General features: G+C 27.8%; 12 protein-coding genes across 12 annotated transcripts; 7 read left to right on the forward strand and 5 right to left on the reverse strand.

Moving 5' to 3' along the window:
- Positions 1–989: 989 nt before the first annotated feature.
- SRAE_0000054600 (Hypothetical protein) lies at positions 990–3,132 on the reverse strand (the record flags this gene model as incomplete). The annotated part of the gene is made up of 3 exons (XM_024646450.1): positions 990–1,220; positions 2,845–2,946; positions 3,088–3,132. 3 exons carry the CDS (start codon positions 3,130–3,132, stop codon positions 990–992), a joined length of 378 nt encoding a protein of 125 aa, XP_024500631.1.
- Positions 3,133–5,085: 1,953 nt separating this feature from the next.
- SRAE_0000054700 (Hypothetical protein) lies at positions 5,086–5,406 on the forward strand (the record flags this gene model as incomplete). Its single annotated transcript, XM_024646451.1, has 1 exon — positions 5,086–5,406. The coding sequence occupies one exon, from the start codon at positions 5,086–5,088 to the stop codon at positions 5,404–5,406; it is 321 nt and encodes a 106-aa protein (XP_024500632.1).
- A 3,496-nt stretch (positions 5,407–8,902) lies between these two features.
- SRAE_0000054800 (Hypothetical protein) lies at positions 8,903–9,155 on the reverse strand (the record flags this gene model as incomplete). The annotated part of the gene is made up of 2 exons (XM_024646453.1): positions 8,903–8,953; positions 9,003–9,155. 2 exons carry the CDS (start codon positions 9,153–9,155, stop codon positions 8,903–8,905), a joined length of 204 nt encoding a protein of 67 aa, XP_024500633.1.
- Positions 9,156–10,702: 1,547 nt separating this feature from the next.
- SRAE_0000054900 (Hypothetical protein) lies at positions 10,703–11,125 on the forward strand (the record flags this gene model as incomplete). The annotated part of the gene is made up of 1 exon (XM_024646454.1): positions 10,703–11,125. One exon carries the CDS (start codon positions 10,703–10,705, stop codon positions 11,123–11,125), a length of 423 nt encoding a protein of 140 aa, XP_024500634.1.
- Positions 11,126–11,647: 522 nt separating this feature from the next.
- SRAE_0000055000 (Helicase, C-terminal domain and DNA/RNA helicase, DEAD/DEAH box type, N-terminal domain and Helicase, superfamily 1/2, ATP-binding domain and P-loop containing nucleoside triphosphate hydrolase domain-containing protein) lies at positions 11,648–12,918 on the forward strand (the record flags this gene model as incomplete). Its single annotated transcript, XM_024646455.1, has 3 exons — positions 11,648–11,849; positions 11,900–12,341; positions 12,657–12,918. The coding sequence occupies 3 exons, from the start codon at positions 11,648–11,650 to the stop codon at positions 12,916–12,918; spliced, it is 906 nt and encodes a 301-aa protein (XP_024500635.1).
- A 1,657-nt stretch (positions 12,919–14,575) lies between these two features.
- On the forward strand, positions 14,576–15,088 carry SRAE_0000055100 (Transposase, ISXO2-like domain-containing protein; the record flags this gene model as incomplete). The annotated part of the gene is made up of 1 exon (XM_024646456.1): positions 14,576–15,088. One exon carries the CDS (start codon positions 14,576–14,578, stop codon positions 15,086–15,088), a length of 513 nt encoding a protein of 170 aa, XP_024500636.1.
- Positions 15,089–15,654: 566 nt separating this feature from the next.
- SRAE_0000055200 (Hypothetical protein) lies at positions 15,655–16,634 on the reverse strand (the record flags this gene model as incomplete). Its single annotated transcript, XM_024646457.1, has 3 exons — positions 15,655–16,038; positions 16,186–16,505; positions 16,604–16,634. The coding sequence occupies 3 exons, from the start codon at positions 16,632–16,634 to the stop codon at positions 15,655–15,657; spliced, it is 735 nt and encodes a 244-aa protein (XP_024500637.1).
- Positions 16,635–16,688: 54 nt separating this feature from the next.
- On the reverse strand, positions 16,689–17,573 carry SRAE_0000055300 (Hypothetical protein; the record flags this gene model as incomplete). Its single annotated transcript, XM_024646458.1, has 1 exon — positions 16,689–17,573. One exon carries the CDS (start codon positions 17,571–17,573, stop codon positions 16,689–16,691), a length of 885 nt encoding a protein of 294 aa, XP_024500638.1.
- A 767-nt stretch (positions 17,574–18,340) lies between these two features.
- Positions 18,341–19,366, reverse strand: SRAE_0000055400 (Integrase, catalytic core domain and Ribonuclease H-like domain-containing protein; the record flags this gene model as incomplete). Its single annotated transcript, XM_024646459.1, has 4 exons — positions 18,341–18,467; positions 18,514–18,563; positions 18,717–19,017; positions 19,209–19,366. The coding sequence occupies 4 exons, from the start codon at positions 19,364–19,366 to the stop codon at positions 18,341–18,343; spliced, it is 636 nt and encodes a 211-aa protein (XP_024500639.1).
- Positions 19,367–20,737: 1,371 nt separating this feature from the next.
- Positions 20,738–21,093, forward strand: SRAE_0000055500 (Hypothetical protein; the record flags this gene model as incomplete). The annotated part of the gene is made up of 2 exons (XM_024646460.1): positions 20,738–20,937; positions 21,033–21,093. 2 exons carry the CDS (start codon positions 20,738–20,740, stop codon positions 21,091–21,093), a joined length of 261 nt encoding a protein of 86 aa, XP_024500640.1.
- A 452-nt stretch (positions 21,094–21,545) lies between these two features.
- On the forward strand, positions 21,546–22,301 carry SRAE_0000055600 (Hypothetical protein; the record flags this gene model as incomplete). Its single annotated transcript, XM_024646461.1, has 2 exons — positions 21,546–21,633; positions 21,982–22,301. 2 exons carry the CDS (start codon positions 21,546–21,548, stop codon positions 22,299–22,301), a joined length of 408 nt encoding a protein of 135 aa, XP_024500641.1.
- Positions 22,302–23,454: 1,153 nt separating this feature from the next.
- On the forward strand, positions 23,455–24,535 carry SRAE_0000055700 (Hypothetical protein; the record flags this gene model as incomplete). The annotated part of the gene is made up of 3 exons (XM_024646462.1): positions 23,455–23,548; positions 24,017–24,171; positions 24,212–24,535. The coding sequence occupies 3 exons, from the start codon at positions 23,455–23,457 to the stop codon at positions 24,533–24,535; spliced, it is 573 nt and encodes a 190-aa protein (XP_024500642.1).
- Positions 24,536–24,807: the final 272 nt, after the last annotated feature.

A 24,807-nucleotide genomic window follows, 5' to 3' on the forward strand; every position in this document is an offset into this window, starting at 1 on the left:
AAACTCTTTCAATGTTTTGGGTATGAACATTTGTTAGTGGGTCCACAAAGTTATATTTGTAATTCACCTTCAAATGCTCAAACCTAGAATCACTTATTTGAGATCAGCCTTTCCACATATCAGAAATAATGAGTGTTTTGGAGCCACTCTTTTTTTCAAAACTTCTATTAGAGTTTTAGAAGCTCTATTTGCAACTGGCTCTACAAAACATTTCTTTGTTTCCCTGCAAATTTCTCCAAAACACCATTGCTGCGATAGGATTCTGCCACAATTTTTTTTTCTTTGCAAAAAGAAGGTCTCATTCACTTCAACTGTTAATCTTTTTTCTCTTATTTTATTTTCCTCCTTTTTCTTCATATAAACACAGACTACTTTTAGATAACTGTTTCAAGCAACAACTGTGCTTGCATTCAGACCCAATTCTCTCTTCATATCTTCCACAGACGATAGTTAATGGGCCTAATAATAAATGAATGAAATTGCTTTTTGTAATGGCAATTTGGTTCCATCAAACCAAGAATTCACCCTTATTCCACACTCTTTGCGGCAACTTCTTAAATTACAACGCCATCTTATTGAATTCGTTCAATTTAGCATCATAAAATGTTCATTTTCACATTTTCTTACTTTTGAAAGTAGATTATAATCTTGAAGATATTTTATTGCTTTTTCTTCATCAGAAATCATTTTTGTAAGTATTAAAACATTCATAACTCTGAAAAAAAAAATTATTTAATTTAAATCAAATATCAATTACCCTTTTTTTCCTTATTTTTCACAAAAAAAATCAAATTTTATTATTTATAAAATTATTTAGTAAAATCAAATATTAATTACCTTTATTTCATTCATTTTTCATTATAAAATTTGATATCAAACTTTATTTTTTTTATTTAATTTATGATAATTTTTAGAAATTATTATATAATATTTTAATATTCAAAAATAATTTTTATATGTTAATTTTATTAAATCAGTATATGGCGGGGTTAAAACCACAAAGTACCAATTTTTCTTCTTTCCTTTTTTCTACCCCTCTTCTTTCCCTCTTTTACTATTAAAGGAATTGTTTTAGGAACATTTTTTGATCTCCCTCTTGGTCTCTTCACAATAATTGGAATTTCTCCTTTGTCCATAACGTTAATTTGATTCACCACATTGTTTTGCAATTCCAAGCTCTCCATATCTATATCTCTAGAGAGATTGTCAGCCCCCACATTCTTTACCCCCGAAATATGTGAAAATTATATTTGTATTGGTAATTCCAATATTCAAGCCAAAAATTGTTCATTTTCTGTGCAGCCTTTCTTAAGAATTGCTACTGCCGTTCCACTGTCTAAAAACCATTCAATGTTGCTTCCTAACAATATTCTATGTTTGTTTTCACGGTAGAAAGTAATTGCTCACTGCAATTCCAAAAAACATGCTGATCTAACTTTCTTATAATGATTTCTCATACCGGACCAGTAAAGTAGTGGAATTCTCTCATTATTTTCTTTCTGCATTATCACTCTCCTAAATGTCCATGTAGAAACATTAGTGTAAATAAGCAACGGTAGATCTTTTTGTTCTATACCCACAATAGGTTTTCATACAAGTATCTCTCTTATCAACTCAAAATTTTTTTCACAAGTTTCTAATTATTCAAACTTTCTTCTTTTTTTCAGAAAAGACTTAATAGGAAACAACAAGTTTGATAATTGAGGTATATATTTTTTATAATAAAATATAAATCCAAGAAATCTTCTAACACCATCTGCATTTACAGATCTTTTATATGATTTCATTATGTTTATCGTTTTCTCAAAGAGTGACGTTCCCTTTTTCCCCCAATTGGTGTCCTAAAAAAGAAATTGAGTCTGCAGATAAAATAAACTTATTTAAGTTGATTTTTAAACCTGCCAAATGTATTTGCTTTAAAATTTCTTCAATATTCTTCACATGGTCATTTATAGTGTCTTTAGTTCCCATAAAGCCATCATCATAATAAAATTTGATTATTGTTGGTGGTATTTTTCTTTTCAACAGCTATCTAAGAATACTTGGTGAATTCACAAACCCCATTAGTAAAGTTTGTATCTCTTGGCTGTGAATCTGTAAAAGAGGTTCCAAAATATTGTCTATCTTCTTCTTTTAGAGAAAATTGGTAGAAACACTGTGTTAAATCCAATGAACAGAAGTAATAAAAATTACCCTTCATAAGTTTGAAATCTTTAATTTGTAAAGAGCCATAATCTATTTTCCATATTAACTCATTTGTAAGTCTCAGGTCCACAACTACTTTATAAATTTTATGATACTATTCCGTTATATTTTCTCCCTCCCAAATTTAAATGATAGAAACATATCTTAAAAATAAATTTTGAAAAATAAATACATCTATCAGATTCACCATCTTTTTTTCTATAAGATGGATAGAAAAAATTTATTATCAATTTGATACTATTCTTGATACTATTCTGTTATACCCTTTTTTAGCTCAAAATGATAGAAACTTATATAAAAAATATTTTTTTTGAAAAACAAATAAGTTTATCAGATTCTCCATCTTCTTTTTTTACAAGATGGATAAAAAAAATTAAATTTATCGTTAATTTTTATCATAAAATTAAAAAATTGTCGTTAATTTTTGTCATAAAACGAAAAAAAATGACTCAAATATCAATTATCATCATGTTTCCCATTATTATTAATTAATATTCAAAAAAGTTTATTTATGTTTTCTACTTTATATTAAGTTCATTCTATTTCATTAATGCAATAAAGATTTTATTTGGGGAAATTTTATCAAATATCAAGTATTTTCTATCACTTTTTGTTAGAAGGGATATAACGGAATAGTACCGTATTTTTAATAATTGAAAATCTTCTAGCTTTATCATTTTCATCTTTCATTTCATGTACCCAGATTTTCTTAGCTTTTACAACACCTTCTTTAAACTTGTTCTTACTTGAACAGAAAAATAAGCTTTAAATTGCTGAAGGTAGTACTTTTGCAAGATATTGAAGTTTTTCATAATTCTTTAGTTCCCTAGTTTCAATAGGAAATTAAATATCAATGTAATAACTATTTTTTTAAGATATTACATCAAATTCATCTGGTTTTTGAGCTTTTCTACCAACCGGAAGCATCAGTTTATCTGATACAGCACGTATTAATATGCTTCCATCAAAATTTTGTTTCAGGAAATTTGAAGTTCATTGTAATCATTGTTAAGTATATCATTTTCGTAAATTTTTTGAAGCACATTTTCTTCCAAGAATAAGACCAATGTATTAAACTTGTCATCGGGTAAAATACCATTGATACAGCAATAACTTTGGAACTTTTTTTTTTATTTGATAAAACAATCTTTATTTAAAAATTTATTTGGCATTATCATTGAAACATTTCTATTTTCGAAATTTGTAAAATTTTCATTAGACCATTTTTTAAAAACTTTAGTATGTAAATTTCTCTCAACTGAAATAATTTGAGGTCTTCTTTTTTCGATATTTTTGTAAATGGTGTGGGATTCGCACTAACATTTCTCTCTCTTAGCAAGTTCTTTTAGAAAATATTCCTGCAAAGCATTTTCGATTAGATTATTGATAACAGATTTCAGGTTCTCTAAATTGTTTTCGTTTGGTTGATCAGACAGACAAATTGGTTGTATTCCGAGAATGTTGTTTTTAGAATCACTTATTCATTTTTCTTAAGTTATAACTTTTCCTTGTTTTTCAATTTCTTCAAATATTTGATGAAGCATTTGTTTATTTGTTTTTTTTTCTCAACAGTAAAATTTGCTACACTTTGTAATCTTGTTCTTCTAGACATAAGTAAATTTAACAAGATCCAGTAAAATAATTAAATATAAGAATATAGTGCCTATTTTTAATAACTTGCATTCTGGCGTCCCTATCCTAGTAGTGTACAAAATTTTAAGATAACATACTTTTTTTTTGTTTTTAAACTTTTATTTAACTATAAGTAACTTGTAGCTACATAAATTAATCGTAGACAATAAAAAAAATTATTAAAAAGGTAATTAATTAAGAAACTTGCAAGCTTTTGGTTTTCGAGTTTTTTAATGATAAAATAATATAATTTTATTCAACCTTTCCAAAAACTTGCAAGATGATATTTTTTTGTAAGATGTCAGACCTGCACATTTTACTGATATATGATTTAAAATTATTGTAATTGCAAGTAGCAAAAATAAAATTAAAAAAGCTTTTATTGATAGTAACAAAATACATTTATTTGAAAAAATAATTTTATATTTACTTTTTCAAAATGCATTTTATTATTTATATTTATTTATTTTAGTTTTGTTTTAAATATTTTATAAAATTCTAAAAAATTAAACTCTATTTTTAATATGAAAAAAAATTATCTAATGTTATTACTAATTATAAAATTAAAAAAGTTATCTAATCTTTTGATAATATTAAAAATCATTTATTTACTTTTTGATAAACTAAAAAATATGAATATTACCTATTTGATGGAACCTATAAAGGAATTTCGGTTCTTTCTGATTAGAACCCCACCATCTACTGATTTAATAAAATTAACATATAAAAATTATTTTTGAATATTAAAATATTATATAGTAATTTCTAAAAATTATCATAAATTAAATAAAAAAAATAAAGTTTAATATCAATTTTTATAATAAAAAATGAATGAAATAAAGGTAATTAATATTTGATTTTACTAAATAATTTTTTAAATAATAAAATTTGATTTTGTTTGTGAAAAATAAAGAAAAAAAAGGTAATTGATATTTGATTTGAAATAAATAATTTTTTTTTTTCAGAGTTATGAATGTTTTAATACTTACAAAAATGATTTCTGATGAAGAAAAAGCAATTAAATATCTTCAAGAGTATAATCTACTTCCAACAGTAAAAAAATATGAAAATAGTCATTTTATGAAGCTAAATTTAACGAATCTAATAAGATGACGTTGTATTTTAAGAAGTTGCAGCAAAGAAAGTGGAATAAATGTGAATTCATAGTTTGATGGAACCAAATTGTCATTACAAAAGACAATTTCATTCATTTATTATTGGGCCCATAAACAATCGTCTGTGGAAGATATGAAGAGAGAATTGGGGCTGAATGCAAGCACTGTTGTTGCTTGGAACAGTTATTTGAAAGAGGTCTGTCTTTATATGGAGAAAAAGGAGGAAAATAAAATAGGAGGAAAAAGGTTAACAGTTGAAGTGGATGAAACCCTCTTTTCGCGAAGAAAATATAATTGTGGCAGAATCCTACCGCAGCAATGGTGTTTTGGAGAAATTTGCAGGGAAACAAAGGAGTGTTTTGTGGGGCCAGTTGCAAATAGAGCTTCAGAAACGCTAATGAAAGTTTTGAAAAGAAGAGTGCTTCCAGAAACACTCATTATTTCTGATATGTAAAGAAGCTATTCCCAAATAAGTGATTCTGGGTATGAGCATTTGAAGATAATCACAAATATAACTTTGTGGACCCACTAACAAATGCTCATACCCAAAACATTGAAAGAGTTTGAAGATCCGTAAAAGGAAGGTTCAAAAGACAATGTGGAACACAGAGAAGCATGTTAGAAGACTACATGTATGAATTTAAATGGCGGCAAAAAAATAAAAAAAAAATTTGAATCCATTTTGAGGGACATTCGTTTTTATTATGAATTTTTAAGTAAAAAATAAAATTTTTTTTTTAACTTTTTTTTTAAGTTATAAAAGAGGATTGGATAGGAATCTCATCTCTCAAAATTTTATAAAAAAAGAAAAATTTTGAAGAGAGTTATGGCTCTTTGAAATTAGCGGGGTACTAAAAATAATGTACCGGATTTTCTTATGAAAAAAAGACTCCAAAATATTGATAGATCCGTAGTTAAAACCGGGAAGCAAAATAACAGTACACTACAATGTAGAAGATGATAACAAATTTTGAAAGTATTTCCTGATAGATATTCATCAAGAAATTAACTTGGATATATTAAAAAGGCTAAAAAAAATTATTTTTAAGTTTTCAAAAGACAAGTGTATGGTAAATGTATCTTGTGTAAATTTCTTAGGAATAGAAATTGACGTAAAGCACGATCTTCCATTGCCAAAATGTAAAATGATTTTTTTATTAAAGATAAAAACTCCAAGAACAGCTAAAGATTTGAATTCTGTATTAGCAAAGTTTCAGTACTACGTACAGTTTATTCCTTCATTCACAACTTTAGTGGATGACTCGTATTTAGTTACAAATAAGAAAGAGGGAATTGAAAATCTTATCAAAAATAAGTTTGAGAAACTAAAAATAAATATTACGAAATTTTGATTGTTACAATAAGATTAGGTTGCAGAGGTAATAAAGAATTTGGTAGATATGTTAGAAAATGCCATGGTTTATCTTATGTAATGTGAATACAAAAATCGTTTTTTATCCATTTTCAATAACGAAAAAGATTCTAATAAAGTGTATAAAAAAACTACTAATTAAACTTGAAACTTCTGCTGGCTCTGCAAAAAGTATTTCACAGTAATTTCACTTTTTTTCGGCATTTCGTGTAACATGTTATTTAAATTAAAAGATTTACAGTTTGTTTTAAATAAAGCTCAATTTGTGGTGAAAAATGCAACACAACTTATTTAAGCAAAGATAATTCCATATGATGTCATTTTCAAAACGATTGATATTGAAAATAATATATATGAAATAGCTGAATCAAAGTATGTAAATAATCTTTCAAAAAATGAGTTAGTGATATTCTCCCAGACAATTGGAGAACCATTTTAGCAATTAAAATTTGATAGAGATGAAATTAAGCAAGCGCATGTGTCTGATAAGAATTTACAGATTCTAACGAATATTTAAAAAAATGGGTGGTCCGAGCTTAAGCAGAAAAATCTAGATTTAATATTTAGGACTGATATAAAGCACTTTACAATTAAGAAAAAATTGGTTTTCGTAAAAAAAAGAATAGTGATTCCAAAATTACTTGCAGATAAAGTGGTGGAGAAATTACATATAAATCACAAATTCATAGATACAATGATGAAAATAACAAGAAAAGTTTTTTTTATTTTCAGGAATATATGTGTTAATTAAGATTAAATACAAGTCGTGTTACTTATGTATCACAAACAGAAGAAACAAAAGATTCGCTGTTCATTCTTGACTGACCTCAGAATATGATAAGAAACAATATCATGCAAAAAATGGGGAATTGTATAAGAAAAAAGTTTAGGTAATATATGATATTTTTTCAAGATTGTTAATAGTATTCCTATTGAAGTCACTGTCAAGTAATGAAAAAATAAACAAGTGCACTGATTTGTTCAATTATTATGAGAAACTACCCATACTTGTTTTGGACAACGCTTTGGTCTTTGCTTCTGAACAAACGTTATCGTTTTTAGAAATTTATAAAGTACATGCAATATTTTCAGTTCCAACTGTTAGTATTTCAAATGGAAATGCAGAGAGATGCATAATTTTAATAAAAGCACAGTTGAAAAATAAGCTATAAAAATCTAAGAATTTTGAAACAGTATTGAAGGAACACAGTTATTTTTAAATTTTAGAACAACCCGGAGTAATAAAACAGCAATAGATTTGTTTTAAAGATGTGATGAAAAAACAAAAAATATGCTTGTTAAATACAAAACAGTTTCTTATGCTATAAATGTACCTTGCAAATTCAAAAAGAATAAGCAGAAGGATATATGGTATGATAGCTTAGTGGTGAAAAAATTGGGGATTCAATATACAAAATTGAGTTTGAGAGTAAATATTAGGTCAGAAAGATTGATTATATCAACTGCTTAGATAAAAAAGTGAATCTATCCAAACCCTCAAGTGTAGTAATTTAAGAAATTGCTAAAGAAAAGGGTGACATAAGATTGACAAAAAATAGTGACCGTTCGGATATGATTGATGAATTTTTTGATACTCTGGAGAAAGATAATTTAATAAAATTAATGTAATGAAAGGATATTTATCCTAGAGCAAATAATAAGCCAAATAGAGCACGTAAGAAAAATATATCGCTTAGGAACAGCAACGATTTTGAAGTTCTATGTCTTTTTTATCTGAAATCTCAGTTTGAAATAGATGAATTTATTAATCTGCATAATATAAAATAATTAGTGCTAGTGATGGTAGTTGTAAAAAAGAAAGATTTCAGTTAAATTATAATTCTTAATTTAAAGAATATAGTGAATAAATGTATCAAGTGCAGAAATAATAGTAAATTTTTGTTTTTCGAAATTGTGGGAGGGTTACAGTGTTTTAAGAAAATGGAAAAAGCAATGAAATCTCTTAGAAGACTGTGCTATAGATAACAATGTAAAAACAGAATGTTTTATTTATAGCGTGATTCCAGTTACGATTGCTTGAACTGACACTATATAATTAAGTGGTGTATTCAGGAAATAGAATTTTATATTTGATGAATGTTTTAGTTAAATATAAGTTCTATTTTTGCATAATATACCGCTTTTTTTTCAAAACTTAGAGTTTACCTACTAATAAAATTTACTAAGAACCTGTGAATCTAGATACTCTTTGACAAAAGAGGTAAATCTTAAATTAGTTTAATTTCATATGTTGCTGTATTATTCAAATTAGGTTTAACAAAAAAAATTCTAACATAATGTAAAAGTTGATAAAAGAGATCAAGACTGATTACTTTTTAACATTACCAACATTTAAAAAAACAATGAAGACATTTTTAATAAAAAATAATAAATAACACAAATAATTATACTTTGAAAATTTATCTTTTGTTAGTGCTGCGTCAAACAAACAGATTAAATTGTTTGGCGCATAAGATAAATATAAATAGTTAATATTTTATAAATTTATCACCATTTCTGTAAATAAAGTTTACAATAAAGTTTACTTAAAAGTTAATCAATTATATACAAGTGTTAATCACTGCATAGCATCCTGGCAACCAATTTGTTGTCCAATTCCTTTCGCAAGCTGAAAAATATTACTTAAACTGCACAGTTTTACCCATAAAATTACCTACTTTTGAAGAATGCATTCCTTCATCTAAGAATGTATATTTCAAATCACGTGGTAGTGTATCAGAAAAATTTGAAAGAAGCCGTTTACTGGGTACATATGGCCGCCAAATTTTTTTTCGTAGAAGATGAAGACAAAATGACACATTTGATTTCATCTATTTACGTTTTTGAAGGCACTCCTACTTCTTTGTACACACCTTACTTACTAACTAATTCAGTGATCTGGCTTAAAACGGAGCTTGTAGAACAACTTTCAGAATCACCTTTATTCAACCCCCGTTTGTCTTCCCCGAACTACCAACAATCACTGGACGATTCTCTAGAACGACATGTTCTTGAATTGTCAGATCGAATGAATAATATTAGCCTTGAGATCCCCACAAACTCAACAACCTAATTCAATCACGCTACAATTGGTTATGAGCAACAAATTAATCTCAAGTATCTTCAACCGCTTATTAAATCTGAAGAAGTGATATTGACACTACTAAAGCTAAACCCTGGTTTCTCCTTCGCCGTCATTTATGAAAGCGCTTCAAACTCAAAAATGTACAAGAATGTTTACTGGTTAGCCACGTTATTGGTATTGTTGGGTGCTACGATAATTCTCCATTGTATAAATCAGGGAGATCGTTTGCCATAAGACGTTCTACTGCATCACGTATGAAGACTTACACACTTCTATTTGTTTTAAAGATAGCTCAACATAAAAGCATTCAAAATCTTATAATCATGACAGATTGTAATTATGTTTCAAATACCTACACAAATGAATGATATAAAAAATGATTTGAAGAAAAAGATCAGTTTCCATATTCTAACCTATTGAAACAAATAAAAGACCTGAAATCACCATCATACCGTGAGCATCATTGTCTAAAAGATGCTTTCCCTTTTCACTCCTTCGTCGATAGAGTTGCTAAAGGTCAATTTGATATATCGGAGCTTGGCTCAAGTATATTCAACTCATTGAAAAAACTTGGCATCTTACTTTCCTCAGAGAACAATATTGAGGATTTCATAGATCTATTGAAATAGGTTCCTACTTACCCTCCCTCGATGCTGCGTCAAACATTTTGTTTGGTGCATAAGATAAGATAAATGTATATAATTAAACATTTTATTAAAACATCACTTTTTTGCTAATAAAGTTTACATTATAAGTCTATTTTATCAATTAGTTAATTATATATAAGTGTTAATCACTGCAGTTTTAATTATATTTTAATTTAAAAAATGTTAAAAATATTGTTAAAAAACTTCTTATTCCAAAATTATTTTAAAAAAATACATATAAATTATTTAAAAAACAGTCTATTTATATTAACTCGAAAAATTCTTGCCAAAATGTTACGAACTTATAGTCATTCCATAGATAATTAAATATCCCAAGATTATTTTTTTATTTTACACAAAAAATATATTTTAAAAAAATGTTATTGTTATTTTAAGTTTATTTGGAAACAAATTTGAACTCGAACAAGTTAATTTTTATGATTTTTTTTATTAAAAATAAATTTTCCGGCTAAAATTTAACTGTTTATGAGAAATTTGCAACATAAAACATTAATTCAAAAAAAGCAATTTAAAAATAAAGAAAAAATAAAAAAAAATGTTTTTTGGTGATTATCTCAAAGACTACTAAACCACATTTTATTATGTAGTTAAATTTCATTTAAAAATATAGACGATGTTTTTAAATATGAATAAGACTGGTATATTAGAAACCTTTATTATCCCCCATTGTGATAATAAGCCAATGGTTAGTATGATCAATGGAAATGATCACTCAGAATTAACTCCAATTATTGAATCATGGATATCTAAATTAGTAGAATATAATGTGAAAGCTGTTCACTGCCCTGGATCATTAAACAAAGTAGCTGATCTACTAAGTAGATCTGTAGACATGGAAATAGTTAATAATATTTCACAATTGTATAGTACAAAAGATATGAACATGGTCGGTGAATATGATTTAAAAAGATTACAAAATGAAGATAAATCCATCACAGACTTTAAATTGGACAATCTTCATGGCCTAAAGAGAAAAACATTAATATTAATAAAAAAATATCATAGGTCCCGTATTTTTCTAAAAACAAATTTGAGGAAGTGGCAATAAAGATTCATCAAAGCAGACACTTTAATCATATGAAATTATCCAAAATATTACGCTCCAGATGGTATAATCCGGATCAAAACAAAATAATTATGGCTGTTGTTAAGAATTGCACACCATGCCAATATAGCAATTTATCTTATGCCAAAAAAGAAGGAAAGAAAATAGTGGGATATTCAAAACCACGTATTTGCCACTATGTTGACCTTAGTGGTTTATATCAAATCAATTTATCAAGAGATGATAACAGATACATATTATTAATGGTTGATGTAATAGCCGAAAATAGTTTATTGGTATATTATATATTATTGTAGTTAATGTAATAGCGGAATGTAGCTTAGCTAATTACAAAATACATTCTTTATTAATTGATACAGTAACTTATATATTCACATAACACAATTACTTCTAATCGTAATCTTTTTCGCTGCGTGTAATTATCTATATTTCACCTATTATAAACGGGTTTCAATTTTTTAATTATGTTTTCTTTTAGCTATATTACAATCTTGTATTACGATAATGTCTATCACCAAAAAAATTTTATTGGATCATGTATCCGTAAATACATCAAAAACTATCTCTGCACCAATTACAGAAGATACTTTTGAAGAAACAGTCCTGAAAAATGTCGAACAAATAAAAATCGGTTTAGAGGCGGTATTTTTCGTTAATAATTTTAAAAGTCGTGCACAGTTTCTCTCTGTTTTATGTATAGAACGAGGTAAGTTGGGAGTGCTTTTACAGTATTAATACGATACATCTATTCTACAGGAGATAATTTGTTTCTATGTCTTCCGCCAGGTTCTGGTAAGACCATTACGTTTTTGTCCACAGTAATCGCAGAAATTGACTGTACATCAGTCATCGTACTGCCTACTATTATACTGTGTGAACAGTATATGAACATATGTCAAAAAGCTGGATTACCGTATATCGTTTTTAATATGAATATCACTGCCGCTGAAAAACGTAAATTAATGAAACTGTCCATGGATTCATCCTCAGAATTCAGTGAAAATTATAACATTATTTTAACAACTCCAGACAGTTTCATTGGAGAAGATCTAAGATTTATTCTTAGTAATTTATACAAGAATAAAAAATTAAAGAAATTTATCGTTGATGAAGCCTATCTCATATTCGATCAAGGATTAGGTTTCCGTCCGAACTATCTAAAGATGTTGAGCTATTTTGATACCTTACGTGAAACCCAGTTCATTTTTTGTAGCGGATCCTTGCCCAATATTGCCATCGAGAAAATTATAAAAATATCACGCCTCCCTCTTCCACACACATTAATCAGAGGAGTCTCGTTTAAGAGCAATATTATAATAACAATGATAAAGAAAGAAAATTTAATAGATATTTCTGATTATGAAGATGGAATAAGAAGATTAAGAATTTTAAAAAAATATATTTATGGAAATAAACCATTCAGAGTGGTAATAATCGTAAGAAATATCCAGAAAATTTAATTCTGCGAGGAGTTATATAGAAAAAAAAAGTATACTACTGTAAAATATTGTAGTACATTAAGTAAGGAAGAAAAGGATGAAGCTAGAAGAAAATATGAGAGCAGTGATAACTCAGTATTTATTACGACTGCTGGAAATTTGGTAGGTGTAGACCTTCAAACTTGTTCAGTTATCCTCCACCATGGTCTCCTTACCAATATCTCCACCTACTTCCAAGATATTGGTCGTTTAAATAGAGGAGGCGGTATTGCATTTTCAATTTTATACAGCACGTCATATGCTGTAGGATCATTAAAAATAATTCTAACCATTTAGAATTTCAATACAGCGTGTGCATGTAGCAGGTTTTTTATAGGTACTTCTGTAAAAGATGCCACTAATGGAAAAGTAGCGAAAGGATTAGCAACTCTATTACACAGATTTGGGAAACCTTTAGTTCTAAGATCAGATAATGCAACGTATTTTACTGAAGAATGTTCCAAATTATGTACTACTATAAAAATTCACTATGAAAAGAGGTACTCCGCACATTCATTCTTCAACAACGATTGTGGAGAGAGCCTTTAGAACAATAGAGGTGATGGTATCAAAATTTACTTATGATATTAACACTCCTGGTTATTTGAAACAATGAGACATAATAATTGAATTTTGTTGATATTTACAATATAACTTAATTAGACACTGAAGGTTTTAGTCCTTTTCAAATCTTCTTCGGCACTCCCCCAAACTTGGTCACTGACATAAAACTAAAACCCGACACAATTGATAAAAATATAGAATTTAGTGAACTTATGTACAAAATTCAATAAATGTACTCAGAAAACTTTAATAATATGATAAATAAAAGATTATCAGTCAAAGGTCACTCACCTACTCACGAAACCCTTCAATTCAAGAAAAAAGATTTAATCTTTGTAAAAAAAGTAGATCCTAAAAATAAATTTGAGTATGTTTATAATAGACCATTTACTGTTCTTTCGGCAGATGAATACCATATATTTTACAAAAAGATGTCAAACTCACGAGAACGCTTTTATGTAGCTTATAAATTTATCATCAAACCTTAAAATATTGAAGCTGAGTTACCACTTTCTGAAGAAGGGAAGGGTGAATAGTAAAAATGAATCTTGGGACAAATTTTACTAGAAAAATATATATCTACTTCTAAAAAAGCGCTTTTCATTTTATATACCATTATTTAATTTTTTATAACTTTAAAATATTGTGAAATACTTTTTATTATTATTATTAATTATAATTATCCTTTTTAGGGGTTTTTTGTAATAAATATTTTTGATCTAATTATTTACTTATCCACAAGTTAGACGCCATTACATTTTATAAAATTTACTATATATAATAATTAAGGTAATTTTTTTTTTTGAAATTTTTATATATTTTTTAATATTTTAAAAAAAATTTAATAAATTTTCAAAAACTTTCTGCTGCTTTTCTAGAAAAAAATTTGAATTTCTTTTAGATGTGGAGACCTCTCAAATAACTTTTTTAAATAAAAAATTTTTATTACATTTTCTAGCATAAAAAAACACGGGGAATCAGAAAAAAAAATAAAATTTTGAAATTTTTCAAAAAAATTTTTCAAAAAAAAAAATTTTTTTTACACTAAAAAACCAAAAAAAATACAGAAAAAAGGAAAAAAAGAGAAAAAAAGAGGAAAAAAGATAAAAAAAAAACCCAAAAAAATTAAAAAAAATTTTTCTTTTATTTTTAATAAAATCATCAAAAAAACAACGCATTTTCATCAAAAATCATCAAAAAAAAGTAAAATGATTAGGGATTTGATATTTGATCATAAATTTTAACTTTAACGAAATTTAACGTACTTATTCACTCAAAATCGCTTCTAAAATGGCTTCAATTCCAGTAATGGCTTCTTTATCAAACATTTTCTTCAACGAGGAGGCAGCCCTCAAATATCTCCAAGACGAGAGAATTATTAAAAAGAGAAATGGAATGTTCAGAATGTGGAGGAGCAACAACTTTTCAAAGAGCAAAGCTTCTCTTCAAATGTACTAAGAAAAGCTGTAGAAAGAGCGTAAGTGCCAAGAATGGAACTTTTTTTGGGGGCCAACGACTTCCTTTTGGTAAGATTCTACACATGGCTTACCTATGGTTGTGTAGAACTCCAGTAACCTCAATAATGAGTCAATGTGGACACAGTAGTGCTACTGTTTGCTTATTTTTGAGCTATTTCCGCCAACTTGTGGCGGATGTCTTAGAAACCGAAGAATGTGTTATCGGTGGAGAAGTCATCATTGTGGAAATAGATGAAACCAAAATAGGCAAACGGAAGTACCATAGAGAGCACCCTGTAGATAGAGTCTGGGTTCTGAGCGGTGTGGAAAAAACGACAGAAAGACGCGTTTTTGCTGTTCTTGTTGAAAAACGGGACAGTGAAACGCTTCCTGACGTCATAAAAAAGCACGTCAAACCTGGCTTCATCATCCACACTGATCTTTAGCGAGGTTACGAAGGAATTGAGGAAAAATTGGGCTTCAAGCACTGTACGGTAAACCACAGTGTAAGTTTCAAGGATCCAGAAACTGGTATTCATACGAATACTATAGAAGGAATGTGGAACGGCTTCAAAATAATGATTCCGGCACACTCAAAGACAAAGAAAAACATGAAGGAACGATTATAGAAATTTGCCTGGCGCCGGGCAAATGAAAAAAAATTATGGGCCGGCTTTCTCGATGCTTTACGGGAAGTCGTTTATATTAATAAATAATTAACTAATTTAATAATTTTTAATAATTTTTTTATTTTAAACAATAAATATTAAAAAAAGTCTTTTTTATTTATTATTTTGTCGTTTTAATCAAATTTATATAAATTGCTATTTTAACTAAAATTAAATAGCTTGGAAAAAGAAAAATTTTTTTTTTCAAAAATTTAAAAAAAAAAATTTTTTATTTTTTTATCAAAAATTATAAAAAAGTAAAAAAAAATACCAATCTGATAAAAAAAAAACGTTTATAACGCATTTTTTAATCAAAATAAACAAGGGGTCTCCTCATCTAAAATTCAACCGATTTTAGCTTCTCCAACGTCGTATTCATGAGTTGTGATGATATCTTCATATTGCTGGTATATCAGGTCTAAGGTTTTAGCTCTATCACTATGATGATCAATACTCTCTTCTGGATGGCTATCGACAGAATTACACAATATCTTTTCGGGTACTAATGGTTCGACTAATATTTCATCATCCTGTATAGCAATAATGACATTTTTCAACGTATTTGTTCCAATAATCATCTTATATGGTATCACAAAATCTTCAACAATCAAGGCTAGTATATCGGACGTATTCTCATTCAATTGCAGCTTAACATCGGCCATTCCTAGTGGGTATATTACAGAATCTCCAATTCCTTTACATTTGACTTCATTCTTCAGTGGCTTGATCTTTAAATTTAATTTATTGGCTATTGATTGTCTTAACAATGTTACTTGCGATCCTGAATCGACTAATGCTTCCAGTTCAACATCATTTATAAATACTTTTGATATGGCTCTTAGTCCCTATATATCTCTATCATCCTGTGTATCAACGTCATCTTCATCTTGAACTGCCATTGCTTCAAAGCTAGGTTTACTAGGCTCACTCGTCGAATAATTGATATTATCATCATACTTCACACTTTTAGATTTAGATAGAGCGTCTGCTGGTTTATTGTAGTTCTGGCCAAATATTTGTGTATCTGAATTCTTACATATTGAGTATGTTACACATGGTGTGCTATTGGTAGAAGTTTTCTTATCTGCATGAGTAGAATATTCCTGTCTATTATCTGATGTATGCTGATTTTGCGATACTGAGTACTTCGTATGTAAATTATATTGTTGATGTTGTTTGAACTCATTACGTTTTTCTAAAGGGGAATATTTTTCTCTAGACGTTAGACGTTTTTTGACTCGCAATGTATGACAGATGGATCCTCTCTCTTTATACTATATCTAGATTCATTACCCGAATTGTATCTTTGACCATTATATTTCATATCTGCTTGCTTCTTTCGACAGTCGTGACTTTTGTGTCCTATTTTATAGCAAAATTAGCATTTGATGGCAGGTTTTCGTAATTTTGGATCGGTATTACTTTTGGCTTTCTTCTTAGCAGCTTTCAGTATGTTCAGTCGCTCTTGTCTTGATTTGATGAAAACTATTACTTCCAGTATAAGTTCGTTTGGTGTATTACCAGAGAAGTCTCTTATCTTAACCCATAGGTTAAAGTTAGCAGCATATGTGTCACTCAACTTCAGCTTTAGAGATCCAATTTGTTGCGGTATATCTAGGTGACTTGTAGCTAACTCATGTAGTTTTTCTAGTTGCTTCAAACTTTCTATTTGATTGTCCATGTCGATTTGGTATAAGCTATATCGTTCAACCGCTGTCATTGAATTGACGAGTGTAGAGAATATCTCACGAAATGGTTCAACATATTCTTGGTATGATTGATTGCCTGGTCTTGCAGCAATTCTTTTTGTTGAATCCTTTAGTTTCATATATAAGATGCGTATCTTGCGATGATCATCTCCATCATCCACTCGGTCAAGTTCAAATGCTGTGTCAATCTTCCAGATAAAATCATCAAATGTCTTTGTGTCTGAGTTGTAATGGTCAAACTCAGTAACCTTTTCAATATATATGCTTGTTTCAGCCATTTTAACTAACGTTTTTTCAGCAGGTATATCAGATGCTTCACTATTATAGTCTTCCAGTGTTGGTGAACCAATCCTTGGATAATGTAGGTTTAAGTAGTCTTCTATCTTCTTTTGTGTATTGCTCCCTCTGTATGAAGCAATTTCTTCAACCACTTTTGTAACAGTTACTTCACTAATATGTTCAAATCTCTTAAGTTGCAGGAGTACAGGTAGTATTCCACTAACTTTACTCACTAATATCTTATGTGTCTCAGTCTCCTTATACAAATTGCTCATATACTATGTCTGAGGTTACAGTAAATACCTTTTGTATACTATATGGGTATCAATCAATGACATATCCACCTTGCAGTTCGATCCTATCGATCATATCAATAACTTTTGTCTGATGAAGTGGCAGTCTCAGCTCCAAACTTTTATCACTAAAAAACTCAGAAATTGTCAAATTCCTCTTTCTATCAAATTTATCCCTTTTTTACAACGTTATTTTACTATCGCAATAGTAAAATATTTATTTTTTGGTGACTTTAGAGTACTTTAAATATGACAAAAAATACAATAAAAATCAAAGACTTACAATTATATAAAGTATCTTACTTAAACAAAAGTCTCTCAGAACACCCAATCTATTAATACTTTTAGTAGTGTTACTTCGTTTAACCCTAAAATAATGATAATAATAATAATAATAAAGTATTCGGAAATACCAAAGAATACCTTATGTTACGGCATAGGCACGATATAAAATATGAAAGGATACTGCAATAATAAGAGATGAGATACAATAACGATAATAATAACTTAAATAAATTAAATAAAATGATATTAACTTAGACAGACTAGCAATATGCAGCACACAGGTATGGGTAGTTTTGCAACTGATTTCACCATTAAAAAGGTCTTCTTATATAGTTTAAGCTGATCATGATCTCAATAGCTGCAGAAAGATCGTAACGAAAACACTCTTTAACCGTCGTAAAAACTAATAAAGTCTTACTACTTATTTTAATTAAAGATGTTTATATTTAAATTTCGTGAATTCTTCACTTCTCTCCTCCTGAAAGTAGTTTATAATCTAGTCTTGGCATTTTTCCAATACGACTGCTTCTTCTCAATACAACAGGGGATTCAATTTTTCGTTGCGCGATTGATTCGCATTTCTCACATGTACTTAATTTTTATCATTCGAAATCATTTTGTACATATTGATTCCTACCCTTTCTTTGATTCTGGCTTTCGACCACTATGACTTATTCTTAGTTCTCTCTTACACAGACTTATTACATAAAAAATCTTTAGTTTTCTTTAAGCTTTTAGAATATGTTTTGTAGAAAAGTTTTACTATTTTTAAACTTTTCATTCCCCATTTTTATTTCATCATTAATTTGTTTTACTTTTTTTATTAAACAATAACTCAACAGAACTTTTTCCCGTCTTTGAAGAAAGTGAGTTTCTATAAGATTTAAGAAATATTCTAATGGCTTTTTTTTTACTTATTCCTTCCTCCAGGCTTCTGTAAAATAAATTTTTTAATTTTTTAACAAGATTCTCTGCAACACCATTTGATTGTGAATGATAGGGAGCAGAAGATAGTTGTTTTATATTATTGTCATTCAAATATTGTTTCATTCTTCCAGAAACCAGATTCTTTCCATTGTCCAACATCAATTGTGCACTTGAAAGTTTTATTTTTCTCATTTTGAACTTTTCAGCAGCTCTACTGTAGTTACTGATTTTTCAGTTTTAAAACTCACCAATCCTTCAGTTTTTAATCAATTTACATCAACTGACAAAATTATTGTTTTATCATAGGTTCTCTCAATACTCTGAACATTCTACAACTTTTTTCTTTAGCCTCTAGCTTTTCTCTTAATCTTGGACAATCTCTTTTGAAATGTCCTTTTTCCTTACAAAGGAGACAACCCTTTGTTTTCTAACTTCATTTTTTTTCCTTGCTCTCCCTCTTTTTTCGAGGCTCTTTTATTTATTCTTCTGTTACGTTGACAAGTTAAAACATGGATTGTATTTATTTCCACAATCACATCCTTGATATCTGTTTGATTTCTCATTCTTATAAATACCGACCATAGTTTATGTTTACTTTTTAGTTTACTAGTTAAGATTTATAATTGTACTTGAGTTAGAGCTTTTCCACTTACTGAACTCACTGCCTTTATTAGTTCCATAAACTTTATACAGCTCCCCATAAATTCATTCTCTCGCATATCAATCGTGTATGCTCTCAAATTCGATTCTTCCGTAAGTCTGCTTTTAAAGCTATCATATTTCTTTCATAATGGTTTTTTTAATTCTTTGTAAGTTAGCTTTTTTTCATCTTCCAAAATCTCAACATATTCTGTTGCTTCTTCACATAGCAATGCCATCAACGCAGATTTTTTTTCCTATCCTTTTCTATGTCGTTTACTTCTAGTCTTGTTAATTGATTCAACCAATGACCTATAGCTTTGTCTTTTTTAGACTTGAACTCCCCCATTGTTGTTCACGTGACCATTTTAATGATCTTTTTCTCGTCTATTGGTTTTTAATTCTCCTTTTCTTCTCCCACTAATGATTTTTCATGATATCCGCTAATCCGTAACTTCTTCATTGATTTCAACCCTTTTTCTACTATTTGAGCAAGACTTTCTATTCTTTTGCTCTCTCTCAAGATTACTTTATCTGAGTTCTTTTTTACCAAGTTTTCAATTCTTCCTGGAGATTATTTGTTACCACTGACTGTTTCTATGATTGTTTCAATTATTCTCTTATTAAACTCCATTTCTTTAGTCATTCAATTAGTTTCCACTTTGATCTATTAGATTTCAGTACTGATACCACTACTAGTAAATATTTTATTAGCATCTAGTACCTTAAATAAATCGTTCGTCTATAATAAACAATAATATAATATAAATAAATATAACATATAATAATTAACAGCTTAAAATTACAAGCGCAACTTCTGTCGCTCCATACTGAATATTATCTTATTTTTCTTGATCTTTATATAAAACACTATCATTATTTTGTTACTTTATTCTTTTTAAGGATTATTGACTTTTATAAATGATTACCAATCATTTACTATATATATAAATATATACATATATATTAATTAATCTGGAACTTGAAATGATAAAGAACACAAAACATTATAAAAAGAAAGATTTTATTTAACAATTTCGAAATAACACAATTTCAATACAAAAAAAGAGTGATTCCATTTTTTCTGACCGGATTAGCAAGAGATTTATTAGGTTGTCCCACATCAAATGATGTTTTTTTAATATCCAAACTGTCAGTTTAATTTTTAAACGATTTTGTAACAGTTTAAAAAAGTTATGTATATTGTTTGATTTGCCAGAATCTGCTCTACAAAATGTTATATAAAAAGTGATAAAAATAACAAAAAAAATAACCTTGTTTCATCAATTTTTCTAATGTCATCTAAAAACGATATTCACATCATATTTCTCTATGAGTTTAAAAGAGAGACCAAAGTAACAGAAACGGCCCGAAATATCAATGCTGCACTTGGAGAGAATCTGGTAACTCCAACAACAGTACAACGTTGGTTCATACAATCCAGAAGGGATATGAAAGTCTGGAGAACAAAGACTGTAGAATACCAGCTGCAACTGTTAATAATCACAAGCTGAAGAACGTTATTGAAGCTAATTTTTGTCAAACAGTTAGAAAAGTGTCTATAATAATAATAATAATATCTAAATCTAGCGTTAAGTCATTTGAAGCAGATTGGAAAGACAAAAAAGCTAGATCAATGAATACCCCATGAATTTGACGAATATCAAAAAAATCGTCGTTTTGAAATCTGTTCCTCTTTGCTGTTAAGAAACAAAAACGACTCTTTTTTGGAAATAGTTGTAACGTGTAATGAAAAATGGATTCTTTATAACAACAGGAAAAAAAATGGCCAATGGTTGGATAAAAAAGAATCTCCAAAACCATTCCTGAAACCACAGATAAATACAAAAAGGATTATAGTATCTGTTTGTTGATTTTGAGATGGAATTTTACATTATGAATTTATGAAACCTGGTGAAACAGTAAATTCTCAACTGTACTGTTCACATTTAGAAAAAGTCCACCAGGAATTGTCTAAAAAAGATCTTTTTTGGTTAACAGAAAAAGACCAATTTTTCTCCACGACAAAGCTTGGCTGCACGTTTCGAAGAACACGCTCCAGAAACTGAACGAACTAAAATTTGAAACCCTCCGTTATCCAGCATGTTCCTCAGATCTTGCCCCAACGGACTTTTTTTCTTTAAACATCTGGATCTTTTTTTGAAGGATAAAATCTTCAATAACAATGAAGGTATAAAATCTGCTTTCGAAGACTTTATTGCTTCTAGAAAAACTAATTTTTATAAAAATGGAATAAATCAGGTGTATCACGTTATGAGCAATGTGTTCTATCCAACGGTTCTTATTTTAAATAAAAATATTAATTTATCACTGAGTTAAAAGCGTTTAAAAATTTTATAAAAAATGTATTTGATGCTAGACAACCTAATGTGTTAATAATTAACACATTTAATTCAAAAAATAAATAATAAATAAAACATAGAAAAAATTTTAAATAAAACATTATTTTTCACTTTTTTTCAAAAATTGAATCTTATTGACTTATTAAAAGTCATTACTGAATTTGATCTTTTTAAAGATCTTGATGCCGCTGCTATCCAATTGTTCTCATTGAAACGCTCCTATTTCCGCAACGTACCACTTGGTTGTTTAACAAGAGAATTTGCTATGATAATGATTTTAGAAGATCTTGCAAAAGATGTTAATTGTACTCTTAACAGTAGTCCCAGAAAAATAAGAAGTAGTTTAGAAATGAAGACAAGTACACTAAAAAACGAACGATTATCAGCCATAAGAAATTCACAATCTCCAATTAGCTACGTTAATTCAAAAGAAATAAATTCAACTTCATTAAAAATTATAACACATGAAATTATTAATGAAGTGGTAGATAATTAGCAAAATTTGAATAAAATCAATAAGTGTGAAAAATCGTTAGAAGTTAATACATTGGATACTATAAGCAAAGACTACAATTTCGATTGTACTGCTGTTTCAAATGAAAGCTGTTCAATAGTTTCTGGAGCAATAAATTTTTCTACAAGCTATCTATTCAACGTAGTTTACTATAATATTGCTGGACAAAAAAATCTGGAAACTGTAAACAATAAATTCGACAGTATAGGTATTGAAATGTTTAATAAAGATAACATTTTTTGCATACTTATTTTTAATGAAACTTGTAGCAACAAAAAAAAAGAAAGGATTTAAAAGAAAATTTCTTTCAAATTATACTGAAACCTACTACTATGTGTCAACAATTTTATCCGTTATGAAATTTATTACTTCAAAAAACATACGTCAAATTAATATATATACTGAGGATAATTTAATAATAAATTATTTTAAAGAATTATCTGGAAATGAACAAGATTTGATATCAGAAAGCCCTGTAAACTCAAAAAAAACTTTGGTTTCATCAGAAAATGCATAAAAGATATGAAACAAATAAACATTTTACATATAAGGAAACCGTTAATAAAATGCATTTTGAATAACATTAAAAAACAATCGAATGATTTCAAAGAGAAGTTTATAGACAAGAATACAAAAACTACTGAACAATCTGTTATCCTCAATAACAATTTAGAAAATCAAGAATAAACACTATGAATTTGTTTTAATAATTAATGATAATAATTATAATATTTACGTATAAAATATTTTGTATCGTAAAAATTTAAAATAAATTTTTTTCCTATTTACAACATTTTTTTATTTTTTTTATTACTCCAATATTCCATGAATAAGAGTGATTTGATTTTTATAAATTTTTTTTATAAAATTGTTATAAGCTATGAAATTTGTTATAGAACTATAAAAAAAAGATTCTGAAAAAAACCATTCTCCAGTATCCACTTGTAAAATTCAACATTTATCTATCCAACAAATTGAAAAACTTTCTTTGTAAAAAATTTCAAAATTTATTTTTTACATATATATTATTATATTTTTATATTATCAAAAATTTATTTTTGAATATCATGCCAAACATCTAATCATACATAATTTAATTTTTTTAAAGAAGTAACCTAAGAAATTTTTTTCAGATATGGAATATTATGAATGGAAGAATAAAGTTTCACTAGAACATAGTGAAGAAATAAAAGAAGAGATAAATAAATTGAATTCTATTTATAATGAATGTAAAGAAAGGATTAAGATAGCAAATTCAACATTTTAAATTATAGTAGAAGAAAATAAAAACAATCCTGAAAATTAGCAAGAGTCGTCAATAAATATAATAAAATCATAAAAAATAAAGGCATTAGATTGAAATGGATTAAGGTTGTAGGGAAATTAAGAGTCGAAGCAAAAAAAAGCTATTTGAACAAATTATGAAATAATTTGATATGTTTGTTGGAAAAACTACAAAAAATACACGCTATTGAAATGCATAATCAGCAAAATGATGTATCTAAAGAGATTGAAAAATTTAAAAAGTCAAAAGTTTATAAGGATATTGTTGATTCATTAATAATTTCTGTGAAAAAATCAAGAAATGTCACTGAATCATTAAGCAATAAAGTAAGGGAAAAAAAAGCAATATAAGTTTTCTAATTGTCCAGTTTTGAAAAGTCTTTTTTTAAGCGGAATTAATTATATAATATCAGTAAACCTTATTAATATCCTATACAATGATTATGCCAGTACGTATGCAATTGCAACATCTGATCGTGTGATTGTTGGTGTAAAACAAGAAGAATTTGGAAAACAAGATGAAAACGATGCTGATTTTAACCACAATAAGATAAAAATATTATTTAAGGTAAGTTATAATGATTTATTTTAAATATAACTTTTTTAAGTCTGTTGTTAGCGCAATTAATAAAACAATGGCTTTAAACAAAGCTAAAAAGTCTTTAATTTCATTTTCTGGACTTAAGAAAGATTTAGGAGAAATTTTTGTTGATTTAGAAGGAGGAAAATCACTAGATTTATTTAAAAACAACGTGGAAATCAAATCATTGGCATTGAAATTTCTGCGTCTAACAAAGTTAAATATCACAATATCATATTGTAAAAATTTATCATTGTTTTTGGAAGACTTAATGGATAACAATTCTATTAAATATTATGAAACTACTGGAAAAGACTATGTCGCTTCAATAATCAATTATAATGATGAATAATTTTGTATTTTTTAAATAATTTGTAAACTTTTTTTTTAACAACAAACAAACATTATTTTGCATAAATAACGATAAAACATAGACTGACTGATTATTCAGCAGTGAAAAAGTCTTTTATATGCCTGGAAAAAAGCGGTGCTTTACACAATTAAACAATGTTTTTAGCAAATATTTTTATGTATTTATAGAACATTTCTTTAATATGTAAAGCGTTTGCTGCTTTTAAGAAAGTCAGTATTTCATAAGATGTCATTCCTTTTTACTTCTCTAAT

Source organism: Strongyloides ratti, scaffold srae_scaffold0000003 (genome assembly GCF_001040885.1).
Source record: "Strongyloides ratti genome assembly S_ratti_ED321, scaffold srae_scaffold0000003".
Lineage (NCBI taxonomy): Eukaryota > Metazoa > Nematoda > Chromadorea > Rhabditida > Strongyloididae > Strongyloides > Strongyloides ratti.